The 21,982-nt window shown below is 41.8% G+C and overlaps 2 protein-coding genes across 3 annotated transcripts in view; both read left to right on the top strand.

The window, feature by feature from the left end:
* The window catches only part of kdm2ab (lysine (K)-specific demethylase 2Ab), a 15,137-nt gene extending 4,619 nt beyond the window's left edge, over positions 1 to 10,518 (top strand). For both annotated transcript variants that reach the window (XM_005723138.2, XM_013908272.1), the window contains exons 6-23: positions 1,380 to 1,558; positions 1,757 to 1,863; positions 2,028 to 2,121; positions 2,854 to 3,007; positions 3,124 to 3,239; positions 4,746 to 4,872; positions 5,001 to 5,275; positions 5,394 to 5,471; positions 5,576 to 5,833; positions 6,196 to 6,324; positions 6,448 to 6,534; positions 6,698 to 6,922; positions 7,112 to 7,141; positions 7,341 to 8,386; positions 9,078 to 9,241; positions 9,385 to 9,531; positions 9,703 to 9,918; positions 10,010 to 10,518. In XM_005723138.2, coding sequence (XP_005723195.1) covers positions 1,380 to 1,558; positions 1,757 to 1,863; positions 2,028 to 2,121; positions 2,854 to 3,007; positions 3,124 to 3,239; positions 4,746 to 4,872; positions 5,001 to 5,275; positions 5,394 to 5,471; positions 5,576 to 5,833; positions 6,196 to 6,324; positions 6,448 to 6,534; positions 6,698 to 6,922; positions 7,112 to 7,141; positions 7,341 to 8,386; positions 9,078 to 9,241; positions 9,385 to 9,531; positions 9,703 to 9,918; positions 10,010 to 10,191 — 3,614 coding nt within the window. In that variant the 3' untranslated portion in view covers positions 10,192 to 10,518. The remainder of the gene's footprint in view (positions 1 to 1,379; positions 1,559 to 1,756; positions 1,864 to 2,027; positions 2,122 to 2,853; positions 3,008 to 3,123; positions 3,240 to 4,745; positions 4,873 to 5,000; positions 5,276 to 5,393; positions 5,472 to 5,575; positions 5,834 to 6,195; positions 6,325 to 6,447; positions 6,535 to 6,697; positions 6,923 to 7,111; positions 7,142 to 7,340; positions 8,387 to 9,077; positions 9,242 to 9,384; positions 9,532 to 9,702; positions 9,919 to 10,009) is intronic.
* Positions 10,519 to 11,770: 1,252 nt separating this feature from the next.
* Positions 11,771 to 21,239, top strand: ankrd13d (ankyrin repeat domain 13 family, member D). Its single transcript, XM_005723137.1, has 16 exons — positions 11,771 to 12,693; positions 12,810 to 12,945; positions 13,032 to 13,156; positions 13,383 to 13,428; positions 13,714 to 13,857; positions 14,112 to 14,301; positions 14,464 to 14,530; positions 14,684 to 14,765; positions 15,284 to 15,345; positions 15,459 to 15,589; positions 15,671 to 15,828; positions 16,254 to 16,367; positions 16,473 to 16,645; positions 16,930 to 17,009; positions 17,885 to 18,118; positions 20,702 to 21,239. The coding sequence occupies exons 1-16, from the start codon at positions 12,610 to 12,612 to the stop codon at positions 20,763 to 20,765; spliced, it is 1,890 nt and encodes a 629-aa protein (XP_005723194.1). The 5' UTR covers positions 11,771 to 12,609; the 3' UTR covers positions 20,766 to 21,239.
* The last annotated feature ends 743 nt before the right edge of the window (positions 21,240 to 21,982 follow it).

The raw sequence follows: 21,982 nt of genomic DNA, 5'->3' as shown, positions 1-21,982 counted from the left end.
TTTTTGCACCCATGATCTAGAAAATAGTTCTTGTATTGTAACAGCCCCACAGAGCACTGAAGAGTTGATTTTTAACTTGTGTACTGTTCTGCTCATTGTGGCTCCAAAACGTAGTAATGTTTTTTTTTGTTTGTTTTTTTTGTTGGTTTGTTTTGTTTCCAAAAATTTGTGCATATTGGGGGGAAAAATGGAGTAAAGGTTTACAAAATATCCATTATAAATTGGTGAGTAGGGCTGGGCGATCAATGGCGATATACGATATATATCTGGTTTTTTTATTTTTTTTATTTTTTATTTTTAAGCCATAAAGTAAGAACAAAAAAAGAGTTCTTAGTACAAGCTGTCCCAGATGTCACACAGGCACTTTTATTAACATTCAGCATAGATGTACGTAAAATAAATTATCAGCATTTATTAAATAATAATGCTCCATAAATAAAATAACAGTGTTGTTTTTGTGCATAACAAAAAGCTCACAATTGTGCAGTCAAAATGCAAACTAAAAAGATGCTGAGCATAATAACAAAGACAGATTTTGCAGCTGCTCTGTTCCGAAGTTCTACTGCGTGACTGACAGCCTTGAGTTTGAAATCCGCTCTGTAACCAGGCCATTTGTGGTCCTTATACACACACAATACGGTAATATCATGTTGAAGGACAGTACGTAGTACTCCACGAGGTTCCTGACTACGGTAGCCGTAATGCTCTGACAATCCATCAAGCGGTGTGGCTTCGTAGCTTACCAAAGTTGTACTAAAACATTTTTTGACAGATTGCTGAGCGCCATGTAGCACATAAAATCGGTTATTGGTCAGTAAGCACAACCAGAATTCATACATAAGGCGCACTGTCGATTTTTGAGAAAATTAAAGGATTTTAGGCCAAACGCGTTAGCGCGGTTAGCTCGTTAACACGTTGACACCGTCCAGCCCCATGCACGTGCCGATCCGTGGTAACTCGCTAACGGAGATTTGTCGCATTAATGCAGCGTTAATGTCATTTTAACGAGATTAACGCTGGCAGCACTAAAATAGTAATCTCCAAATGTTTTCTTTTTACCGACCAGCTCCTCTGTGTCCTTCTTGTAGCCTGCAGTTGAAATGATGGGGGAGGGGGAGTTGTGTTCAGTGAAGGAGAGAGGTGAGGCAGAGTAATTTTGCGTACAGACAAAAGTGGACGAAAGAGAGGCAAACTTGTGGCTGCACAAGTATAATTATAACATAACATAGACTATATCGATATAAACGATATCTTCACATCTCATATCTCGTATAAAAATATATATCGATGTATTTAAAAACTTGATATATCGCCCAGCCCTGCTGGTGAGTGTTATGCAAAGTAAGCAATGATCTCAGTTGACATTAATGTGCTTACAGGTAGTCGACGTATTGTAGACGTTATGGATGTGAACACCCAGAAAGGAATTGAGATGTCGATGGCTCAGTGGCGACGGTACTATGAGACGCCACCATCAGAAAGAGAAAAACTCTACAATGTCATCAGTCTAGAGTTCAGTCACACCAGACTGGAAAACCTGGTGAAACGGCCTGCTTCGGTGAGAGTTTGCACAGTTTTACACATGACGTTTACAGAAACTGTACTTGTTGAAGCAACTGTTTGGGGAAAAAACTTCTGTAACTTCACCTTTAGTTATTGACCAACTGTGATGTGTTAAGCAGAAAGTGGTGCTGATCATCAGAATAGTCTCGGGTTTGGTGCTGAAATTTTAATTGTGTACTTCTGTATTACACAGGTGGACCTTATTGACTGGGTGGACAACATGTGGCCCCGTCATATCAAGGAGAGGCAGAGGGACTCCACCAATGCCATCATAGACATGCACTATCCCAAAGTACAGAAGTGAGTAAACTAACAACATTTAACATTTGCTGTGCTGTAGAGAAACCACCATCATGACCCTCTCCTATATCAATGCAAATGTAAGCTAGCTAATCTGTATGCCAGCTTCTGTTCACGTTTTAATCTTGTTTGATGGTTTTCAATCCTGCCTTCATATCTCTCAGGTACTGTCTCATGAGTGTGCAGGGCTGCTTCACAGATTTCCACATTGACTTTGGAGGCACTTCCGTCTGGTACCACATTCTGAGAGGAGGAAAGGTCAGTTTGAATGTCACACCGCACAAGAACTATAGATTTAACGAGGTGTCCATCAGAATAGTTGTTAACTTTGGTGGTTTTAACAGGCACATTTCTATGTGTATGTGGGCTGTTGTTGCACAGTTGCAATGCTAACTATGAGGCGCACATGCAGCAAAGGAGCTATGTGTGCATCTCTGCACTCACAGAGGGTTTCCAGAAGGATAATTTGTTTCCCACTTTACAGTCTTTACCATTGAGAGAAATTTGGTGGCATTAAAGGAGAATAAGCAAGAAGGAGAAGAAAGGTGTATTTTACTGAAGATGCAAACACTGAGGTTACTGCAAATGATAAGTTGGAGCTTTTTCTGAAATGGATACAAGCGTGTAGGAATTCTGAACATAATAGTAAAGGTACATTAGCTAACTTAACAATTGTGGCTTTTGTATTTAAAAAATCCAGGTAGGCTGCTGTGTTTACAGAAACTCTAACAGCAGTGCCTATAACAGCTGGGTAAAAACTTAATCTGGGACAGTCCTTTTCTTCAGTCTTGCTTTCAGAATAAATCAAAGTATGATCTAATGTTATCACACTTCATGTTATTATGCAGTAAATACTGACGGGGACATTTTTATGAGTGCATGCCAGTTTCTTTAATAAATTCAATTCTTGTTAGCAGACTAGAGGGAAGATCAAATTGTTTAGTTGGCATGCATTGCAGATTCTAACTAAGATTTACTTTCCCCCTACAGGTGTTCTGGCTGATTCCACCCTCACCACAGAACCTGGAGATGTATGAGAACTGGGTTTTATCAGGAAAACAGGGAGACATCTTCTTGGGGGATAAGTGCCATGACTGTCAAAGGATAGAGCTCCATCAAGGGAACACCTTTGTCATCCCATCAGGTCTGTTCTGTAATAGAATAATAGCGTTAGTACATACAGTTACAGACGAGGGTAGAGACAATGTATGTAAGCCTCTCACACATGTAAACAAGCATCCTGTGTTTAATATGGTGTAGGGTGGATCCATGCTGTGTACACACCAGAGGACACATTGGTGTTTGGGGGGAATTTCCTCCACAGCTTTAACATCCCGATGCAGCTCAACATCTACACCATTGAGGATCGCACACGGGTGAGCAGCAGTTAAACAGCTCACTGTTTAAATGTCTTTATAAATCATTTGAGATTTTAGAGTAATGTAATACATGATTCAGGGCCGTGTGGAAATTACAAGGGGCGAAAAAGACAAGTCTAAAAAAACCATTTAGTACCTTTTTGGGTATTCCCACTGTAGAAATCTGATGCCAGTACTGTCATTTTCTTGAAATTGAAACATGTATGCATCTTTTGGTTCTTGGATATGAATCCAGGGGTTGTAAAGCACTATCCACACAATTGTAGCCCACTGACAGGGTTACTGCAGGTCATTAAAAAGTCTGAAAGGAAAAACTAGACCTCAAATTGTGTGAGAGATTGTTGTATATTATAAATTTGGAGATGCTGTGACTTTAACTGGTAGATGAAATCAAAATGAGCTATGGAAAATATGAAGTTTATTTTGAGACTATGTCAAGTTTCTTTTCCTTTCTTAAATTTAGCTATAACACAGGTTAGGTATCCGGCTGGGTTAGCCCACACACACAGGTGTTCAGCTTGTATCTGGACTGCTGTGTCTGCAGTGACACCATATTTTTTTAAATATATATTTCTAAGAAGAAGTGAAAACCACAGCTACCGTGTGACAAATGCTTCTTTTTTGTGGTGCTTGACACTAGCTGTTAAACAAAACAAAAAACATAAATAATTTAGTTGCATAGGTGCAGCTGAGAATTTAAAAAACCCCATTTAATTATTAACAATTTGGAACCATTGTAGATGCATTACAAGCATGTAACTTCCTACATGTTCCTATAGGAACACATGTAATATCAATGTCCCCATCCTGTATGTGGTATGGCTCATATTTCCGTCATTTATTTACATTGATTGCTATACATATGGTTTCTGTTATTTGTAAATGTTGATCTACCTATAATATAAGCATAAATAGTTTAATTAGTACTAAATTAGGGTTAAATATGATTTTGAGCAGTGTTTAAAATGAACCTTTACATGGTTTCTTAGAGAGAAAAGGACATTTTCAACATTTTGCTACAGGTCAAACACTTTAACCTTCACTTTATAATCAATAATAGGAGCTTTTAATTGTGATAGAAATAGAAACGAAGAAGGAAATAATTGAAAAAGCAAGGCAACACTTTAGCTCAAACGAATGAATTGACATACCCATGGTTCATGTGACTACTTGGTTGCTTTTATGTCCATCATGGTTCTTTGGACGTTTTATTTACCTGCGTAAAAATGGTGTATATTACAAACTGGCCTCAGTCACGCAGGTTCTGGATACAAATATGCAGAAAAAAACCCAGCAGTTTTTTATTTGCCGTAAATATTTGAATCAACCGCCATATTGTGATGTTATTAGTCTTGGTACCCGAGGTAGTTTATGGGCCAAGTTTCATAAAGATTGAACCAATCCACTAGGGGGAGTTCAGGAACAGAAATGCAGACATAAATATATCATTATTATATAAGATTTAGCAGTTCTTCCTGGTCTGTTTTTATCAACATCCCCTAGGTGCCAGCAAAGTTCAGGTACCCGTTTTACTATGAGATGTGCTGGTACGTCCTGGAGAGATACCTTTACTGTCTGACAGACATCTCGCACCTCACCCCTGAGTTCAAGAAGTACTCCCTCGGTATAGGTAAGGATAAATGTACTCAGATAAAGACCGCTGCCCCCACCCCCCCTTTTTTCTTTCTTTCCTACAGAACACAAACATTTGTTTATCACTTACTTTAACTTTAAACACTACATGCTTCCTCTTTTAAGGCTTAACACCAGCTGACCTCGAAAACAATGCCTACACTGGTAATGGTGCTTCCAATGAAGATGACACTGATGATGAAAATGAGGATATCAAGATCAAGGAGGAAGATGCCGAAGAAGAAAAACCAATCCAAGTTAGCAAACCCCGGCCCGTGCTGACCCCCTTTGAGCTTGAAGGACTGTGGAACCTTTTAGGAAAACTGGAGGAGCTGCCGAGCCACAAAAAGTGCGTCCCTGAAGGAATTGCGAATGCTGCAGGCCTGCTTGAGGACATGAGGGTGAGTGTCACCAAAGTTCCTTGCGTTGATCAACTTAGAATGTAGTCACATGCTCTACGTAAGTATTTAATATATTTAGAATAAATACTCATCTGTCATTTCCATATTTTTTGTCTAGGCTGTTCTGACAGATTGTGCCGATGACAGCCCTAAGCTAGCCTACACTGGAGAGCCCATAGTCAGATGGCCTGAAAGGGTGAGTAGTGAACTATTTTTCTAAGCTTTATTTTTAATCATCTGCCTGATGTTTGTGGGACTCAATCATAACATGCATTTTGCCTGCTGGTCTTGTGTATGTAGCCATCATGGTACCAGCCTCCCACTCCTCCTACACCTGTTCTTTACCGTCCTCGCTTGGGACCCACCCTCCACAAGCCTCTGGGTCAGAAGACCAAACGGTCTTCCATCTCCGCCTTGAGACGGAGACGGGTGAGGTGCAAGCGCTGTGCTGCCTGCTGCAGGAAGGAGTGTGGCAACTGCCAGTACTGCCATGACATGAGGAAGTTCGGTGGACCTGGGCGCATGAAGAAGAGCTGCGTCATGCGACAGTGTCTAGCAGTAAGATTTCATACCCATCATTGTATTTATATACACTGAAATAATTATGCTGTCCATCTGTAAATGCATGCAGAAGAAACACTGAAAACTGTTAAAACATACTTTTACTGAAGCGTCTTACTCTAAAGTGTGTTGACAAACTGAACTGGAAAATCATTCTAAAGTTTTGATTATACTCAGTTGCTGAAGACCTGACAGCTAAGTTTAAAAAAAAAAAAAAAAAAAGCAGGCAGGTGTGTGCCAAAGGTTACATCACTCAGACCCTTGCCGACTCATAGACACCGAAAGTATAATCAAGGCTTAACAAGTGTCCTGTCAGTATTATATGTAAAATTTCGGGCTTTATTTTGTCCACCACCTAGCCTGCGTTACCGAACACAGCACGATGTGCCATATGTGGAGAGGGGGAGTCAGATGAAGCAAATCCAATCACTCACACCCTCATGGAGTGCTCTGTCTGTTCAGAAATCGCCCATCGACAATGCATTAAGGTGCGTCTGCTTCTGATCTAGCGTATAAATTAAGGACATTACACAGTTATTGCATTGATGCTTTTTGCATTTGTGATCAGGTTTTGTAGTTTCCAATTCAAACATTTACCTGTTGTGTTTTAGGAACCTGGTGAGGGGAAGATCAATAAGGACTTACCGAGTTGTTGGGAGTGTCCCAAATGTTACCAAGGAAAAGATTCAGCATCAGAGGTGCTTAAATATATTTCTTACATTTACTTTGATTCCTTCTTGCTTTAGCTGGTTCATTCTTTCGGATGTGTTTTTGTTTTTTCCCTTTATTGTTTATCAGCCACTTCCTGTTGCCTTATAGTTGATGTTGATACACTAATTAATAATGACACTCCCACATCAGTCTTCCAGCGATGAGGAAAGTGAAGAGTCAGAAGGCTCAACCTCCTTGCCACAGTCCAAACTTTCATACAGGGAAGGAATTGGTGTTGGTGAAGAGGCGGGTCCAGCAAAACGTAGCAGACCCCAAGGCCGGCCAACAGCACCACCGCCTTCTCAGAAACTGCTACTACAGCATCAACAGAGCCGCAAACGAGCAACTGAACTTCAGCTCAGATATAAAAAGAGAGTAAGTTGGGGATACTTAAGTTTGTTTCACATTGATTTGTATTTATTTTAGTGGCTACTGATTTTCCAATTGAAACACCTGTTTGGGGAAACTGTCTCTGACTTTAAATAATAGACTAACACTTTATCTATTCATAGATTAGTTTTTTCTGTAGCTGACTCTTCCCTACATCTTTTCTTTTTATTGCAGCTGAAACTGGATCGGGTCAAAATGTTAACAGTAAGTGGTGCACTTATTTCTGCAGTTATTCTGTATTGCATTTGAAACTGTTGCATTTGTGAAGTTTTTTTTTATCAACTTTTCAATGTTTTATATCTGCAGCAGATGACACAATTATGCACAACCATTTTTTTAGAACTAGATTTGATGTCTGAAACATGTCATGTCTTATTGATATTTGCCTTTTCCCTCTAAACAGAAATCGTCATCTCTAGCTCATTCCCCGAGGCTGCTGGGCTCCAGGGTGCTGCCTCGTCTGCGCTCTCCAGCGAGCAGACTACCTCAGGGCAGAGGTCAAGGTTCCACCTGGGCGAATGGGTCTTCTTACCACAGCAATCCAGTAGAGACCGAGTCCTTTGAGCAGCAGCAGCAGTCTTCCCATGGTTTAGTGCTTGCACCCAAAGGAGAGCCCCGCAGGGGGAGAGGGCGAGGTGTGAGGCTGCGGGGAGGAGGGGCAGGAAAAGGCATCAGAGGTGGTCAGAGTCATGCAGAGTTGGAAGAGGACAGTGAGGACAGCAGCAGCAGCAGCACCAACAGCAGCAGTAGTGACGACGACGAAGAAGAAGAGAGTGGGCAGAACAGCGGGAGGGGAGGTGATAAAGAGAACCAGCCACAGTTGAGACGGGAAGGACAGGCAGCCAAAGAAAGAGAAGAGGACGGGTTTGAGATGGCCAACCAAAATGGAGCAGATGAGGATGAAGAGGAGGAGATGGAGCAGGAAAGTCGAACAGGGGACAGAGATGCAACATATCTTAATAAAGTCACACTCCAAAGGCCAACCAGAGCCAAACAGGACCCGTCAGCTATTGTCCCCAAATTAGAGGCTGTCGCCCCTCACACTGCTACTTCCACAGTACACAGCCAGCCCAGAGCCCTCCTCAGACCCCCCATTAGAAATCGCAGCCCCTGTCCTGATCAGCACTCAAATAGGCACACACCACCGCAGACTCGCAGTGGACACACTGGCACTCGCACTTCCCACTCAGAGAGACTTGAGGCCTCAAAAAGAATGAGACTGAGCAGGCCAGCCAAACTGAACAATGGAGCTTCCTCGTCTTCATCTTCTGAGCTTCCCCATCTCCGCGTCCCTCTGTCTGCCCTGCAGGAAGGAGGGGGCGAAGCAGAAAGGGGGAGTGTCGGGAATAACCCAAGTTGTGAGAGAGAGGTGTGGGTGTCTGTCTTCCGCTACTTAAATCGTGCAGATCTCTGCGTCTGCATGGCAGTCTGCAAGAACTGGTACAAATGGTAAGACTTCTTCCCTGACACTTTACTAACAAATCTCCTTAAAGTGTTTTTTGTTTCGCTACACTCATAAAATGCAAAGTAAAACATACGCGTTCAGGCCCATTCTACCTAATTTAAATTACAAATCACTGACGTTACTTGTACTGGCTACAAATGATGGCTTGTTCTCTGGTTAATGTGGCCTCTATAGCTGGTCTCTGCATTAAGTTAAAGAAAAGCTTCACACTTTTTAAGAGAGCTTTACAAACCCTACTGGACTTTTGTTTTTTGTAGTTCAGCAAAGTGATGACTGTTTACCTGGCTGATCACCTCAGGATCTCAGCATTTTTATCTGATATTTATGATAACTCTGAATCTGGACCTTTTTTTAAGTTGTTAAATTATGCCAGACTACAGGTGTGAATCACACGATCGAGGTATGTTTAACTGGGCCGTCTTGTGGGTCATTTAAATTTCATGTTGTAGAGGCAGGATAATTTTGCTTCTACTTTTTAAATGTTAAAAAGATTTTAGTAAGATTCAGTTGGATTTCAGTCTTTAAAATCAGTTCAGACCACTTTGATTTGTATTTGTTAAAAGGCCCAGTGAGCCCTTTTGAAAGCCTAAAAGATGGTTTATTTAGACTGTATCGCTGACCCATATATCTACAAATGCACAGATATGTTCTTTATGCATGTGTTTTCATCTGTAGGTGTTTAGACAAGCGGCTTTGGGCGCGGATTGACCTAAGCATCAAGCGCACGGTTAGTCCTCAGGCCTTGACAGGCATCATAAAGAGACAGCCGGTCACACTCAACCTCTCCTGGACCAACATCTCTAAAAAACAGCTCAGCTGGCTCATTGACCGCCTGCCTGGTACACACTCAAGTTTTCTTCCAGGATTATTGAATTTTGAAAGGGACAATATAGATGTATTAACAATATTAACACATAAAAGGGGGACTCAATTTTTAGATTGTATGACATTAAACACTATTTAAATCTTACCCATTTTACAGGGCTGAAGGATCTGATGCTGGCAGGTTGTTCCTGGTCCTCTGTTTCAGCTCTGTGCTCCTCTGGTTGCCCTCTACTCCGTTCACTTGATCTGCGATATGCAGATGCCGTCAAAGATGCTCAGATCAGGGATCTAGTCACTCCTCCAGGTAAGGAAAGGGGAGCCTCAGAGGGTACAAAGTGATCATACGATGTGCATTATCAAGTAATAGATTTAGTATAGTTTTCTTTCCTTTTCGTGTCTTTTCCTTTTCCTTTCTCCCTTTCCTTTACCAAATTTACAGAATGTCTCTGCTTGTTTTCTTTCATCTCTGGTCCAGGCTGTGACAATCGTAGTCAGTTGCGGTCCATGCAGTGTTTGCGGCTAGCAGGTTTGGACATTAGCGACTCCACTCTGCGTCTGGTGATCCGCCACATGCCCCATTTAACAAAACTGGATCTGTCCCACTGCAACAGTCTCACCGACCACTCCATCAATCTGCTGACTGCAGTGGGCTCGTCCACGCGAAACACACTCACAGAACTCAATCTGGGAGGTAGGAAACTGTTGGGAAGTATATGGACTGGACAGCATTTCTGGGAAGTTTCATTCAACTGGAGATAAATGTTTTCACGTTTCTTTTCCAGGCTGCAGTAAACTGACAGATACGTGTCTGAAGTATCTCCGCCGCCTCTCTTGCATCATGCTGCTTGACCTACGAGGCTGTAAAGGTGTCTCCCGCAAGGCCTGTGAGGCGTTCATCTCTGAGCTGTCAGTCAACACACTCTACTGCCTATCGGATGAAAAACTGATCCAGCGGATATCCTAAGCGGCTCGCCTTCTGTCATTGCAGACGTGATTTGAGATGCAAAAGCGGAGGGAGTGGATCCTGATGCGAATCTGTGAAACAGAGAGAGGCAGGGAAGCTCATGCACCTGTGCCACGTAAAGGAAGGGTGGGGTCTAAACTGGGAGGGCTCGCTGACTGGTGCTGTTGGGAGGGGTCAAATGGCATGTCACAGCTGGAACGATGCTTCTTTTCATTACATTTTATTTTGCCATGTACTTAAAAAGGAAAAAAGGACTCAGGAGCTTTTTTGCTGTTCTTTTGGGACTTCGTGGTGAGTGGAGAAAACATCTTTTTTTTTTTTTTTTTTTTTTTTTTTATTTAAATGCAATTCCCCAAAATTTTAACTTTTATGTGCGCTGTGGTGTTTCATTTTTTTTTTTTTTTTTTTTTTAATTTTCCTAAGTGGGAGAATGCAGGCAATTAAAAGCTGTATTAGACTATACATCCTGTGGATATCAAAGTCATCAACTCTTCTTTGGACAGAGCCAGTCATGACTGTCATCACAAGCTTTCTGCCTTGAGAAAGATAAGCAGAGACTTTGAGTTTCATCCGCAGAACAAACATGCATTGTTTTGTTGAACTTAACTGATTTCAGCTACTTTTGGGTGCTTCAAGCATATTAATATCTTTTTCTGTTCAATTGTTTGATGACTTGCGCTTCATGCACAACAGCTATGCTTTGATACTTAAAAAACAAACAAACAAACAAAAAAGGAAAGTAAAGGTGAAAGGACTTCGATGTCAGACTTGGGAAACGTGAGCTACGGGAATGACCTATGTTTACCAGATGTTTATTCAGCTTTGTAAGTCACTGGTTGCGACACAAGTCCAGTTGTATGGTGTACATGGATGCTAAGTGTGTAAGAAAGTTAAAAGTGTGAGTAGGCAATCAACATGGCAACAAGACCTCACCCCAACAAAAGGGCAGGTTGCATTAAGTGTAGGGGACGAGCCAAGGATAAGGTGTCAGATAAATGGTGCATTTTCAAACAACGTTAGACTTCAGGTGCTATAATTTCCAAACTCCTTTTGCTTTGTTTTTGTACAGAGACAACATTTAGAGCAAAACTATTCTAGATTAAACCGCTCCCCACCTGTCTTTGATACACTTGTTTTGCTTTCATTTACAAATAAAAAGAGAGGAAAAAATGTGACCATCTACTTTTCACATGACTGTCAGATTCAGTGTAGAGATGTTTTGTTTAGGGAGGTGGGGGTTCTGCTCATTTCTTTGTTCCCTTATAGTGTTATGGCTCTATATCAAAGGTCTCCTCCCAGACTGCTCCTCCTGGCCATATCCCTTAAAAATGAATATAAGAATATAAATGTATACTTTTGTGTAAATGTGTTTTTCCTCTTTTAGATTATCAAAACGGGGAACCTGTAGCATTGTAATTATTTTCAGAAGCCTTTTTCACTTTATGTTATTTGTGTTATTTTTCAAGAAAAAAATAAATAAAAGAATGATAAACAATGGCTGGGTTTCGTGATTTCTGTTGAGCTGAAAGTGGGGAAGATGCACTGCAATTACATCACTAGTATTTTCCTGTTTATACCATCTATCCACTCCTCGGTGGCTCCACCCAGCATCTCTCAATAACCTGGAAATAAAGCGACGCCTAGATAAATAAATAATAAAGAAAACTGCCGCTGCGGCTGTAAATACACAGGAATATTTGTACCGGATCGCAGCAGACTGACAGATGTAATCGCCTTTATTAGGCGTTTGCTTGGCAGGAAACGAGTGCCGTCCCGACATCAACTGTCACCAGCATCATCTCGGATGCCCCAACTCTAGGGACCTGGATGTGAAAGCGGAGTAAAGGCCGTGTCTTGTGTTATTTAGACAGCCCTGCGATAAGAAAGGGGGGAATGGTTGCAGTAGCAGCAGCGGGGGAGAAGCTAGCTAACTCCATCAGCCGGCAATTTCACCCGCTATTTTACTACTTTAAGGACACTGTGGAAAAAATGAGCGGACACTGAGGCGCATTTTAGGCTGTCTTCAGTTACGAATAATGGAACACAGGCGCCAAAACGAGAGGGAAATGATGTTATTAGCCAGTTAGCTAACGTTAGCCCAGCTAGCTGCTAGTTAACGTTAACTACAACAAATTAGTGGGCTGAGTTAGCCTAGCTAACTCAGCCCACTAATTTCCATAGGCAGGTACAGTAGTCGTTTAGTTGCTGACTAACGCTAGCAACTTTGGTATATTTAGTGAGTGGAAGGGTTTTTCCCCCTTGGTGACACACCTCTTGCATTCAGAGTTTACAATTCCCTGCTGTAAACGAGGCTAGCTAGCTAAGCAGCGGTGCCGATCAGCGCAGCACCCATCTGCTGTGGTGTCGCTGCAGAAGTCGTAGCTTTCCTGCTGATTAACTCTCAAACGGTCGTCAAACATGGCTCAAGAAGCGTTTCCTTTGCATTATCTGGTTTGGAACAATCAGTACCTGGAGCTGGATCGAGAGCTACAGAAGAAAGAGGTAAGACTTGATTTTGTTTTTTGGAGCTGGTGATTGATGATGGGGGTTGTTTTTTTTTTGGCATGTCGAACTGCATTGCGCTCATGCTGCTGCTGCTTGTGTGTTTGGTTTTGCAGCAGGATCTGGAGCGCTTGGATCCGAGAGGGCGCACCCCGCTGGAGCTTGCTGTGTGTCTGGGCCACCTGGAGTCAACCCGGGTGCTGCTCAGGCACTCTGCAGACCCTACACATTGCAACGCACAGGGCTGGACCAGTGAGTGCTCTGCTGCTTCTCTGTTTCCTACCCTCAGGCTACTGAGGGAAAGAGAAACACCCTCTGTAAATAAATGCATGTTTCAGTCTTGCAGGAGGCAGTGAGCACCGGGGACCCTGAGCTTGTACAGCTGGTGCTTCAGTACAGAGACTTCAAGCGTGCCACTGAGAGACTGGCGGGCATTCCCGAGCTGCTCAGCAAACTAAGACAGGTAGATCCATCTGGTTGCACAAATGTAATCTCTTGGGTTTTACACCTGACCCGTTGAACTGAGACAACCCTCATCAATTCCTTGGTGCCTGGTTGAAGGTTGATGGGGAAGAAATTAAGTCTGATGTGTCAGTGTATGTTTTTAGAAGCTCTTGAGCTGTATTGAATCTGAAGGCATAAACGGTAGACGACTTGAGAAGATCTAAGAGTGTCTTCGTGTCTTCCAGGCACGAGACTTTTATGTGGAGATGAAATGGGAGTTTACCAGTTGGGGTGAGTGTGGCTCATTAATGCATATCCACAGAGGTCAGTTTCAGCACCACAAGTAGCTGGACAGCTCCCACAACAGCAGCAAACAGATGTTGTTCAGCGGATTAAAATTAGAGTATCACTACCAACCAGATTATAGCATATATGATTCTCTCATTGATAGTTAATAAATTCAGACAAAAATTGTCAGCTTTATTGTCAGCCAGCTTTTTATTCATTAGGTATTCAAATTGTTTCTAGTGCTACTTCACTGTAACTGCATCTCATCTTCTTCAACTTCCATCTCAGTGCCCTTGGTGTCAAAAGTGTGCCCCAGTGATGTCTACCGGGTGTGGAAGAGTGGCTCTTGCCTCCGTGTGGACACCACACTCCTGGGTTTTGAACACATGACTTGGCTGAAAGGACGACGCAGCTATATCTTCAAGGGTGGAGGTATGCGCTTTTTGCACCTTAGGCCACAATAGCATGCAAGCCTTTTAACTTAGAAACTAACATAGATAGATTCTGAGCTGATGTAGGCCATCCCTGAAAGACTAAAAAGCAATTCTGTTCTTCTAGCTTTGTGATGGCTTTCATTCTGTCAGAATTATTGTCATTTTCCTCTTGCACCTGTATCTTGATTGAGTTTTGTATGCACCCTGATTACACAGCCTAGCTGTTTGTGCTATCTGTCCGTCTCTTCTCAGACGATGGGGCAGTGGTCATGGAGGTGGACCATGAGAAGCAGGTCGTGTACACAGAGCCGCTTGTGTTGTCCCCTCGTGATGCGCCTTCGCTCCTGGCAGCAATGCAGCCATCTCAAGAGAACACAGCCCAGAGACTCACATCGCCTATTGTCTCCACGCACCTCAACACTCGCAATATTGCATTTGAGCGGTAACATACTGTATACATATACGCAGAATTCTTAAATTATTTCTACACATCTCATTTTTCATGTTTCCGTGCATAAACTCTGAGTGCATCCTCACAGTTAGTCATGTAGAAATATATATTATATTAGCACAATGAGTACTTAATTTGTCATTGTGTGTTTAGGAACAAGTCTGGAATCTGGGGCTGGCGCTCTGAGAAGAGCGAGGTCGTCAGTGGGTATGAAGCTAAGGTAAGTGCGAGTGAGCCCATTTAGTTTTAGATGTATTTAATTATTTATTTCAAGCTGTGCTTTTGAATTTAGACAGGCAGACGCTCATACTCCTGACTGAAAGCAAACTAAAATGCTCACGGGTGCTTTTCCTTTGTGCGTTGTTGTGTATAGGTTTACAGCGCTACCAATGTGGAGCTGGTGACTCGTTCAAGGACAGAACATCTGTCAGACCAGGACAAGTCGAGAAGCAAAGGTAACAACGGATACACACAGATACACCTCATAACTGAGGTGTGTATCTTGAACAGATCGTGGACACTGAAAAATGTGATTTTTCACCAATTTATTGTAATAAAATGTTGATTGTATTAGAAAATTAGCTCTTCATGGATACTTTTCTTAAGTGGACTTATGCTTTTACTTGTTTCTGGTCATATATACACTGCTACAAGTGTGAATGTTCATGTTAAACGTGGTCAAGGTTTTAAATAATAAGTATGAGTAATCCCTCTGAGATTGAAACCGAAGCATCTAACTGCTCAGAATGCTCCATGTCAGATAGATCATCAGTCCATAGGCACAGTAAAAGATAAATAAGGACTATTTTGAACTATGGGTCTTGCAGAGCTGCTCTAATAAAGTGCTGGAATAAAAATATGGGGCTGGAAATTTACAGTCCACTTTAAACAGACCATACAGAGTAAATTTTAATGGATTTTTGTAGCACTTTTATAGTGATCTCTTTTTATTCCTTTTTGTCTTCCTACTCAGGCTCAAAGACTCCTCTGCAGTCTTTCCTGGGGATTGCTGAACAGCACACAGCTCACAATGGGGTAAGTCTCAGCAGCGCCCGTGCATTAACATCTACACACACACCACCTACACTGCTTTCAGCCTCTTTTAATGAACACTGTTACTTATTGCTCCCTTTCCATATTTCTCTTAGAGCAACGTGTCCCAGTGCGCCAGTCCTCACAACCCCACAGCCATCACAGCTGAGGAATACTTCAACCCGGAGTTCAACTTGAACGGCCGCGACATTGGACGCCCCATTGAGCTTACCAGCAAAGTTCAGAGGTAAGATACACAACGCAAATCCATGCACAGATGTTCATCACCACCCTTATTTCTCTTTTTGTTGTTCTGCCTCCATTCTAGGTTTAAAGCAACGCTGTGGTTGAGCGAGTCTCATCCTCTGTCCCTGGCCGAGCAAGTGACACCCATCATAGACCTCATGGCCATTTCGAACGCCCACTTTGCCAAGCTGCGTGACTTCATCACCCTCCGCTTGCCACCAGGCTTCCCTGTCAAGATAGGTGAGTGTGGTTAAAGATATATGTTGTTAGTGGCACTATTTGAGACTTTTTGAAAGTTTGCCAACTTGACATTATCTCACGGTAGTTATTTTGCAATAACAAGAGCAAGCACCTGTATAAATGAAAGAGGAGAGAGCAAAGACTTTAGTTTCTATGTTTACCAGGGTGTAAAAATCACATGTATCAAATCATCGGTCAAAACTGGTTAAATCCAAATGGCAACTGTCTTGTTTAGGGTGTGCAATCCTAGCTTATATGAAGTATATAATTATATTAAATATATTGAAGATCCCAGAAATGCAATCACCTCTGAGCCTCCAATCACCTTTTGTGGGTTTGGAAGGAGTTTTATTTATATGTTTTTGTTTAAGTCCTTGTTGGCCACTGCATCTCATGTCTGACTGAACTCTCCGTCTGCCTTTCAGAGATTCCTCTGTTTCATGTGTTGAATGCCAGAGTGACGTTCAGCAACCTGTGCGGCTGTGACGAGCCGGTCAGTTCTGTGACGGTCCACAAACCAGAGAGCCCCGGAGAAGCTGGTAACTACTGACCTAACATTTAGTGGTACCTGATACCTTTACATGACTTTAAATTGACGTGTAATCATTATCATTGTTATTATCATGTACCTTCTCATATCACAGGTCAGGCCACTCCTCCCTTCCACTGTGAGGTGGACCCCTCGGTGTTTGAGCCCCCTCCCGACTACACCACTCTCGGTCCGGGCCGCAGCGAGCCAATGAGGGACGAGGATGACAACCTGCTGCAGTTTGCCATTCAGCAGAGCCTGCTGGACGCCGGCACAGAGAGCGACCAGGTCAGAACAAATCCCCTTCTGGGTCACAGAGCCTTGTTCTTCTTTTCCTTTCAAGACTTTTCTGTTTTTTTTTTTTATTTTCTCTCAGTTTATTAATTTGCCCTTCTCATGTGACGTTTTACAGCACCTTTTAAAAAACAAAGGGTCTCGGGTCATAATACTGTTACAGTGTTTTTATCATCTCAAACTCATTCCACTGTGAATTATTTAAAAGCTCAGCACAGTCTCTGTGTAGGTTGTCCTTAAATCTAAAGCCAGGTGTAACCCTTGTGTCTGGTTTTCAGGTGACCATCTGGGAGGCCCTCACCAACAGCCGTCCGGTGCCACAGTCTCCCCTGTACGAGGAAGACTCTCAGCTGGAGAGGTGAGCTTATCCTCAGGCTTTACCCATCTTCTTTTCTTAAACTGGCCATGTCCTTAATAATTACTTCAAACATTCTGAGATGGCACACAACACACCTAAGGACTATTTCCAGATTGTCGTGTTTGACAGAGAGGAGCATAAACCTGGCAGCTGAGTCACTCATCTATGCAACACATGTTAATGACTGGTCCGTGGACTGTTGGCTGGACATTCTGACTTTTGTTTGTTCTGCAAATGAAATGATGAGACTAAACGTCTGCTATCTCAGTCAGTCTGTCTTAATCGTATGCAACACTGATCAGCTGCCAGGCCCAGCTTCAGTTCATGGACAGTTTCACGCTGCTCACACTAGTTAAAGGTTTTATGCCTGAATGAAAGCTTCAGAAAACAGCCAGAGATCTGAGGACATGCAGGTAGATATCCTCCATATGTTTTATCTGGTATTAAACTTTAATACTAACACTTTCTAAGAAAGTGATAACACCTCTGCAACCAAATTTAACAGGCTCTTCTTTCTTGCCAGTGCTCCTCCTCTTCACTATGGAAACAAATGGCACTGATCATATACTTTTCACTCACTTTTTGAAATGTCTGGTTAAAAGGTTATGACCTCACAAACTCTCTTGTAGTTGTTACTGTAAAGAAAAATCAGACAGTTTTAACTTATCTTCCTTGTTGTTATGTAGGGAAATCCCTAGCTTGTGAAGTGACTTAATTACACATTTCTAAATGGAGTTCAGTGATGAGCTTTTTCTTCCCACCTTCTCCTGAGAGCACCAGCTTAAATTTATCCTGTAATGAAGCGCAGCTTGAAAAGTCTTCTGTTAAGAGACCCGTCGTTATTTAACGGTGTCCTCATTTCTCTCCCGTCTCAGGGCGATCCAGGAGTCTCTGTCCATCTCACTGGCCAGCAGAGAGGGAGAGGAGATGGCCGACCCCAGCCAGCCCTCTTCTGTCTCTCCGTTGGACCCCACCGCCAACTCCCCGCTCTCCTACAGCACAGTGACCGATCCGCGCTTATCCGCACACTACGGTGTGGCGACCAGCTTCGACGAGCAGCTGCGGATTGCCATGGAGCTGTCCTGCAGGGAGCAGGAGGAGATAGACAGGTGGGAGTGGAGACGAGATGGATGAGGAAATGAGTCATTTCTGAAATTGTGGGTTTATATGACCTATAATTGTTAGACAGAAGGAAGAAACGACAACAAACAAACAAAAAAACCTCTCACACCTGCTAGAATTTGTAGAGCATACAAAGTATTAGTCATCTTTTTTATTTTTGTTTTAATTTAATGGAGTGTGCACACAGAGAGTGCCGCCCTCTGCTCTTTCATCTCAAACTCATATTTTGGCAGCATGGTGTGACAAACAACAACTGCGACACTTTAGGTGTCAAAAATCTCTCAAAAAACAAATGATGCTGACAAATTATTCCCTGCTTAGGGAAGCAGTTGGATTCAGATGGATTCATCCATTCATCTAACCACCCTTTTTCATAACCACGTATCTAATTCAGGGTTATCCATCTGTCACTGGGCTAGAGGCGGGGGACACTACAGACAAGTTTCCTTGCTCTCACGTGGCTGGAAACATTAAAAATGTTTTAAGCTTGAAAAATAAAATATGAAAAAAAGGAGAGGAAGATAATGAGGGATAAAATACTGCTTGTCAGCACCCCATTAATGCTACCCAGCGCTATCATAGCCAAATAGCAAAGTAGTTTATCTGATGTTATTATATCAGCCTTTAGCTGTAGCGGTCTAATTATTTCTGGTGTTAATGGCGGCTCATAGTTCAGCTGCTGTCAAAGAGGCCCGATTGAACCTGCAAACTACTAGCTATACAGGCAGTTTAAAAGTGTCTTTATGAAGCACGAGGGATTTCATCAGATGTTAAATGCCCGAAGTGAAAGGTTCAGTCCACTGATCGAGCAAAACAGTGGGGGGCTGTGGGGGGTCACTTCCCATTCTGCAGTCCTGTGAACTTCTACGGACACAATTTTATGAAATAAAGGTGAAAATAAAAAAATTCTGACCCAGATTAGGACTCACAACGACTCAGACTCGTGTATTGTTTTCAGTCGGTCATCCTCAGTCATCTCTGCTGAGTTAATGCACATTTAGCAGTGAGTTACTCTTCCATCCTCCTTTGTGTCAGATGGTAATGAGCTGCAAATTCGGTGTGAAGTCACGTTGCTTTTGGTGCCTTTCGTTTGGGTGGTAACCTGATTAAATACATTCACCTGTTCAACAAAAAATTCATTTTTATTAGTAAATTTCTTGATTTTCATAATTCATGCGCGCTTCAGCAAGAACTGTGCAGTTTTCTTAGATTGACAACTTTTTTTTTCAGCTATGGTCCTGTGAGAAACGGAGTACACCATGTGATTGAGAAGCTTGTAGAAACACCTTTCAGTATAAATAACTTGACTTAATTATTTTCTACATCAGTCTCTCACGTCACGCTTCTTTACGGCATTGCTTCAGTTCATCGAGGTTCGCAGGGTTTCTCTTAATGCCCTACCACAGCATTTCAATCAGGTTGAGTCAGCCATTCTGTTGTGACAGATGGCCTCACATTTGACTCTAGAATACTTTGGTATACAGAGGAGTTCATAGTCCACTCAATGACAACAAGGTGCCCTGGCCCTGTGACTGCAAAGCAAGCCCAGATCATCACCACTCATCTGTCCAAAGGACATTGTTCCAAAAGTCTTTGTTCAGATGCAGCTTTGCAAACCCAAGCTGTACTGCCATGTGCTTTCTTCTTTCAGTCCTTCCAAACAAGCCACATTTGTTCAATCTTTTGGTGTGTTGGTGTTGTTCCTGCATCATCAATACTAATGTTGCTCCAGGATCAGCATCGCAAATGGCCAGGGAGCATTCAGTCAGCATTAGCCAAGAAGTTAATGCTTTTAAAACACGAGTAACCTAAATTTGGCTAATGGCAAACCTAAGTTGATAATATGTTCTTTTGTGCAAACTGATTAAAGAAAAGAGTTAAAATGTTTACTGTTTGTTGTGGAGGAAAACTTAATATAAACAAACCCCCCACTCCCACATTGCAAGGCTATGACATCACAACAATGTGCTTGATCCCTTTAAAGCCAAATCATATTTGTTAAGTGAGTTTTTGAGATTACATCACAAGTGTGATCTCCCTTCCCTAACCCCACCCCCTGAAAAACCCAAATAAACTGCAGGAGATATTTGTATGGAATAAATTGCAAAAAATATTATAAAATATGATACAAATTTAAACTCATATATGCAAATTAATATTTCATGTTTTTTAAATTTCATCAGAAGATTCACCAAATACTCTATTGTTAAAAAATTGGAATTTTCTGACAATTATTTTGTGATTCATGCTTTGAAGGGTTAAGATGATGCAGGAACACCTACACGGGGATATCAAATACACCACTTTACATTTAACACTACTTTAACACACTATCGGGCGATCGTGGCTCAAAGAGTTGGCAGTTCGTCTTGTAACCGGAAGTTTGCCGGTTCGAGCCCTGGCTCGGACAGTCTCGGTCGTTGTGTCCTTGGGCAAGACACTTCACCTTCAGATTACACTTGTAACACGATCCGAACAGCTTTTCAGACGCCTTAAACCTGTGAAGAAAGTCATCTTAAAGTGATGATACTGTCAGTGTTCTGACAGATGAACTTCTTATTTTGCTACAGGAAGCGTAAGGAGGAGGAGGAGGAGCTGGAGAGGATCCTGCAGCTGTCACTCACCGAAAAGTAATGTAACACCGACAAGGGCAGGCGGAGGCAGGTCTACATTAGGGAACAATCATCTTATTTATTCTGTTTTATTTTTTAAATCCTGAGATGTTAACTTATTACAGACATTTTATTTGTATTTCTCACACGAAGGCTGCTACAACAGAGTGTAAAGGACCTGAATATAAGAAATGTGAAACAGGAAGAGACCGCTACTCTTAAAAAAACAACAAAAAATAAACACTATAGTGAAGGAGTGAGACGAAAAGGGATAGTGTGTTTGGTTTTCTTTTTTATTGAATATTTTTCACAGTCTTGCTGTCTTTACTGAGTAATGAATGATCCTTAAACTTTAAACCTATAACATGATCCACAATAAAGATAAAAAATAAAATAAAGTGCAATCTTAATGGAATAACTTATAAAACTATAACATTTCAAAAGTTTATGTTGGCTTACTCCTGTGTGTGGAAAATAAAAAAAAAAATAACAATGATCCTGGATTGTGTCTGTGGGGTTTTTTTGTTTGTTTGTTTTTAATTTATTAATAAAGAATAAGAAGAAACATCAGTTTTCTATATTTACAATTTAATTATACATTGATCCGAAATAAACAACAGTGCTTTAAGCTTTTGTTTCTTTTGTTTCTTTTCTCTTTTTCTTTTTTTTTTTACACATTTAAACATGAATAACAGGCAGAAGCTGAGACAAAAACCAAAGCTAATCCGCAACATGTTACTTTGGCAGTTGATTGTTTTCACCTACGTGAGATTTTTGACATCAGAGTCATCACTTTTGTATTGTGAAAATAGTCATCAATCAATCAGTAAATCAAGAAAGCACTCAGCAGAGTTGGAGTCATATTCAACCCCAGTGACAGCGTTTAAGCTCACTCTTACAAAACTTATTAAAAATACAAAAATGGAGTACAGTGATGCAACGTTGCACATGTAAACAATCTTTCATCAAGAACATATTAAAGACGTTCACTGATAATCTTACAACTCTGCAATGTGAAAATCTTATCTAGCATTGGCCAAGCTTTTTAAAAATATTCTCGGGCTCTCAAACATGTTTCATCCTCATGTTCAGACCCTCCTGCTTCTGGTATTATTACTTTAGCTGTGGCGGTGTCGCTGATGGCCGCCCTCAGCCCAGTCTAAACATCCAGGGCATGACTTTTCATTCATTAACATCCAAGTTCCCGAGGGGGTTGATTACTTTGGTGAACCCTCAGTG

Source organism: Pundamilia nyererei, unplaced genomic scaffold, assembly GCF_000239375.1.
Source record: "Pundamilia nyererei isolate P.nyererei 1_Seehausen unplaced genomic scaffold, PunNye1.0 scaffold00008, whole genome shotgun sequence".
NCBI classification, from domain to species: Eukaryota; Metazoa; Chordata; class Actinopteri; order Cichliformes; family Cichlidae; genus Pundamilia; species Pundamilia nyererei.
The sequence above is the reverse complement of the archived record's forward strand: the minus strand, read 5'-3'. Positions and strand labels throughout refer to the sequence as shown.

What these genes read in the sequence shown, in the direction of transcription:
- ankrd13d (XM_005723137.1), top strand. Translation starts at nt 12,610, where the DNA reads ATGGCTCAAGAAGCGTTTCCTTTGCATTATCTGGTTTGGAACAATCAG. An exon ending in AGAGAGCCCCGGAGAAGCTG is followed by an intron (nt 16,368 to 16,472) that starts GTAACTACTGAC and finishes CTCATATCACAG; the next exon opens with GTCAGGCCACTCCTCCCTTC. An exon ending in GAGCAGGAGGAGATAGACAG is followed by an intron (nt 18,119 to 20,701) that starts GTGGGAGTGGAG and finishes ATTTTGCTACAG; the next exon opens with GAAGCGTAAGGAGGAGGAGG.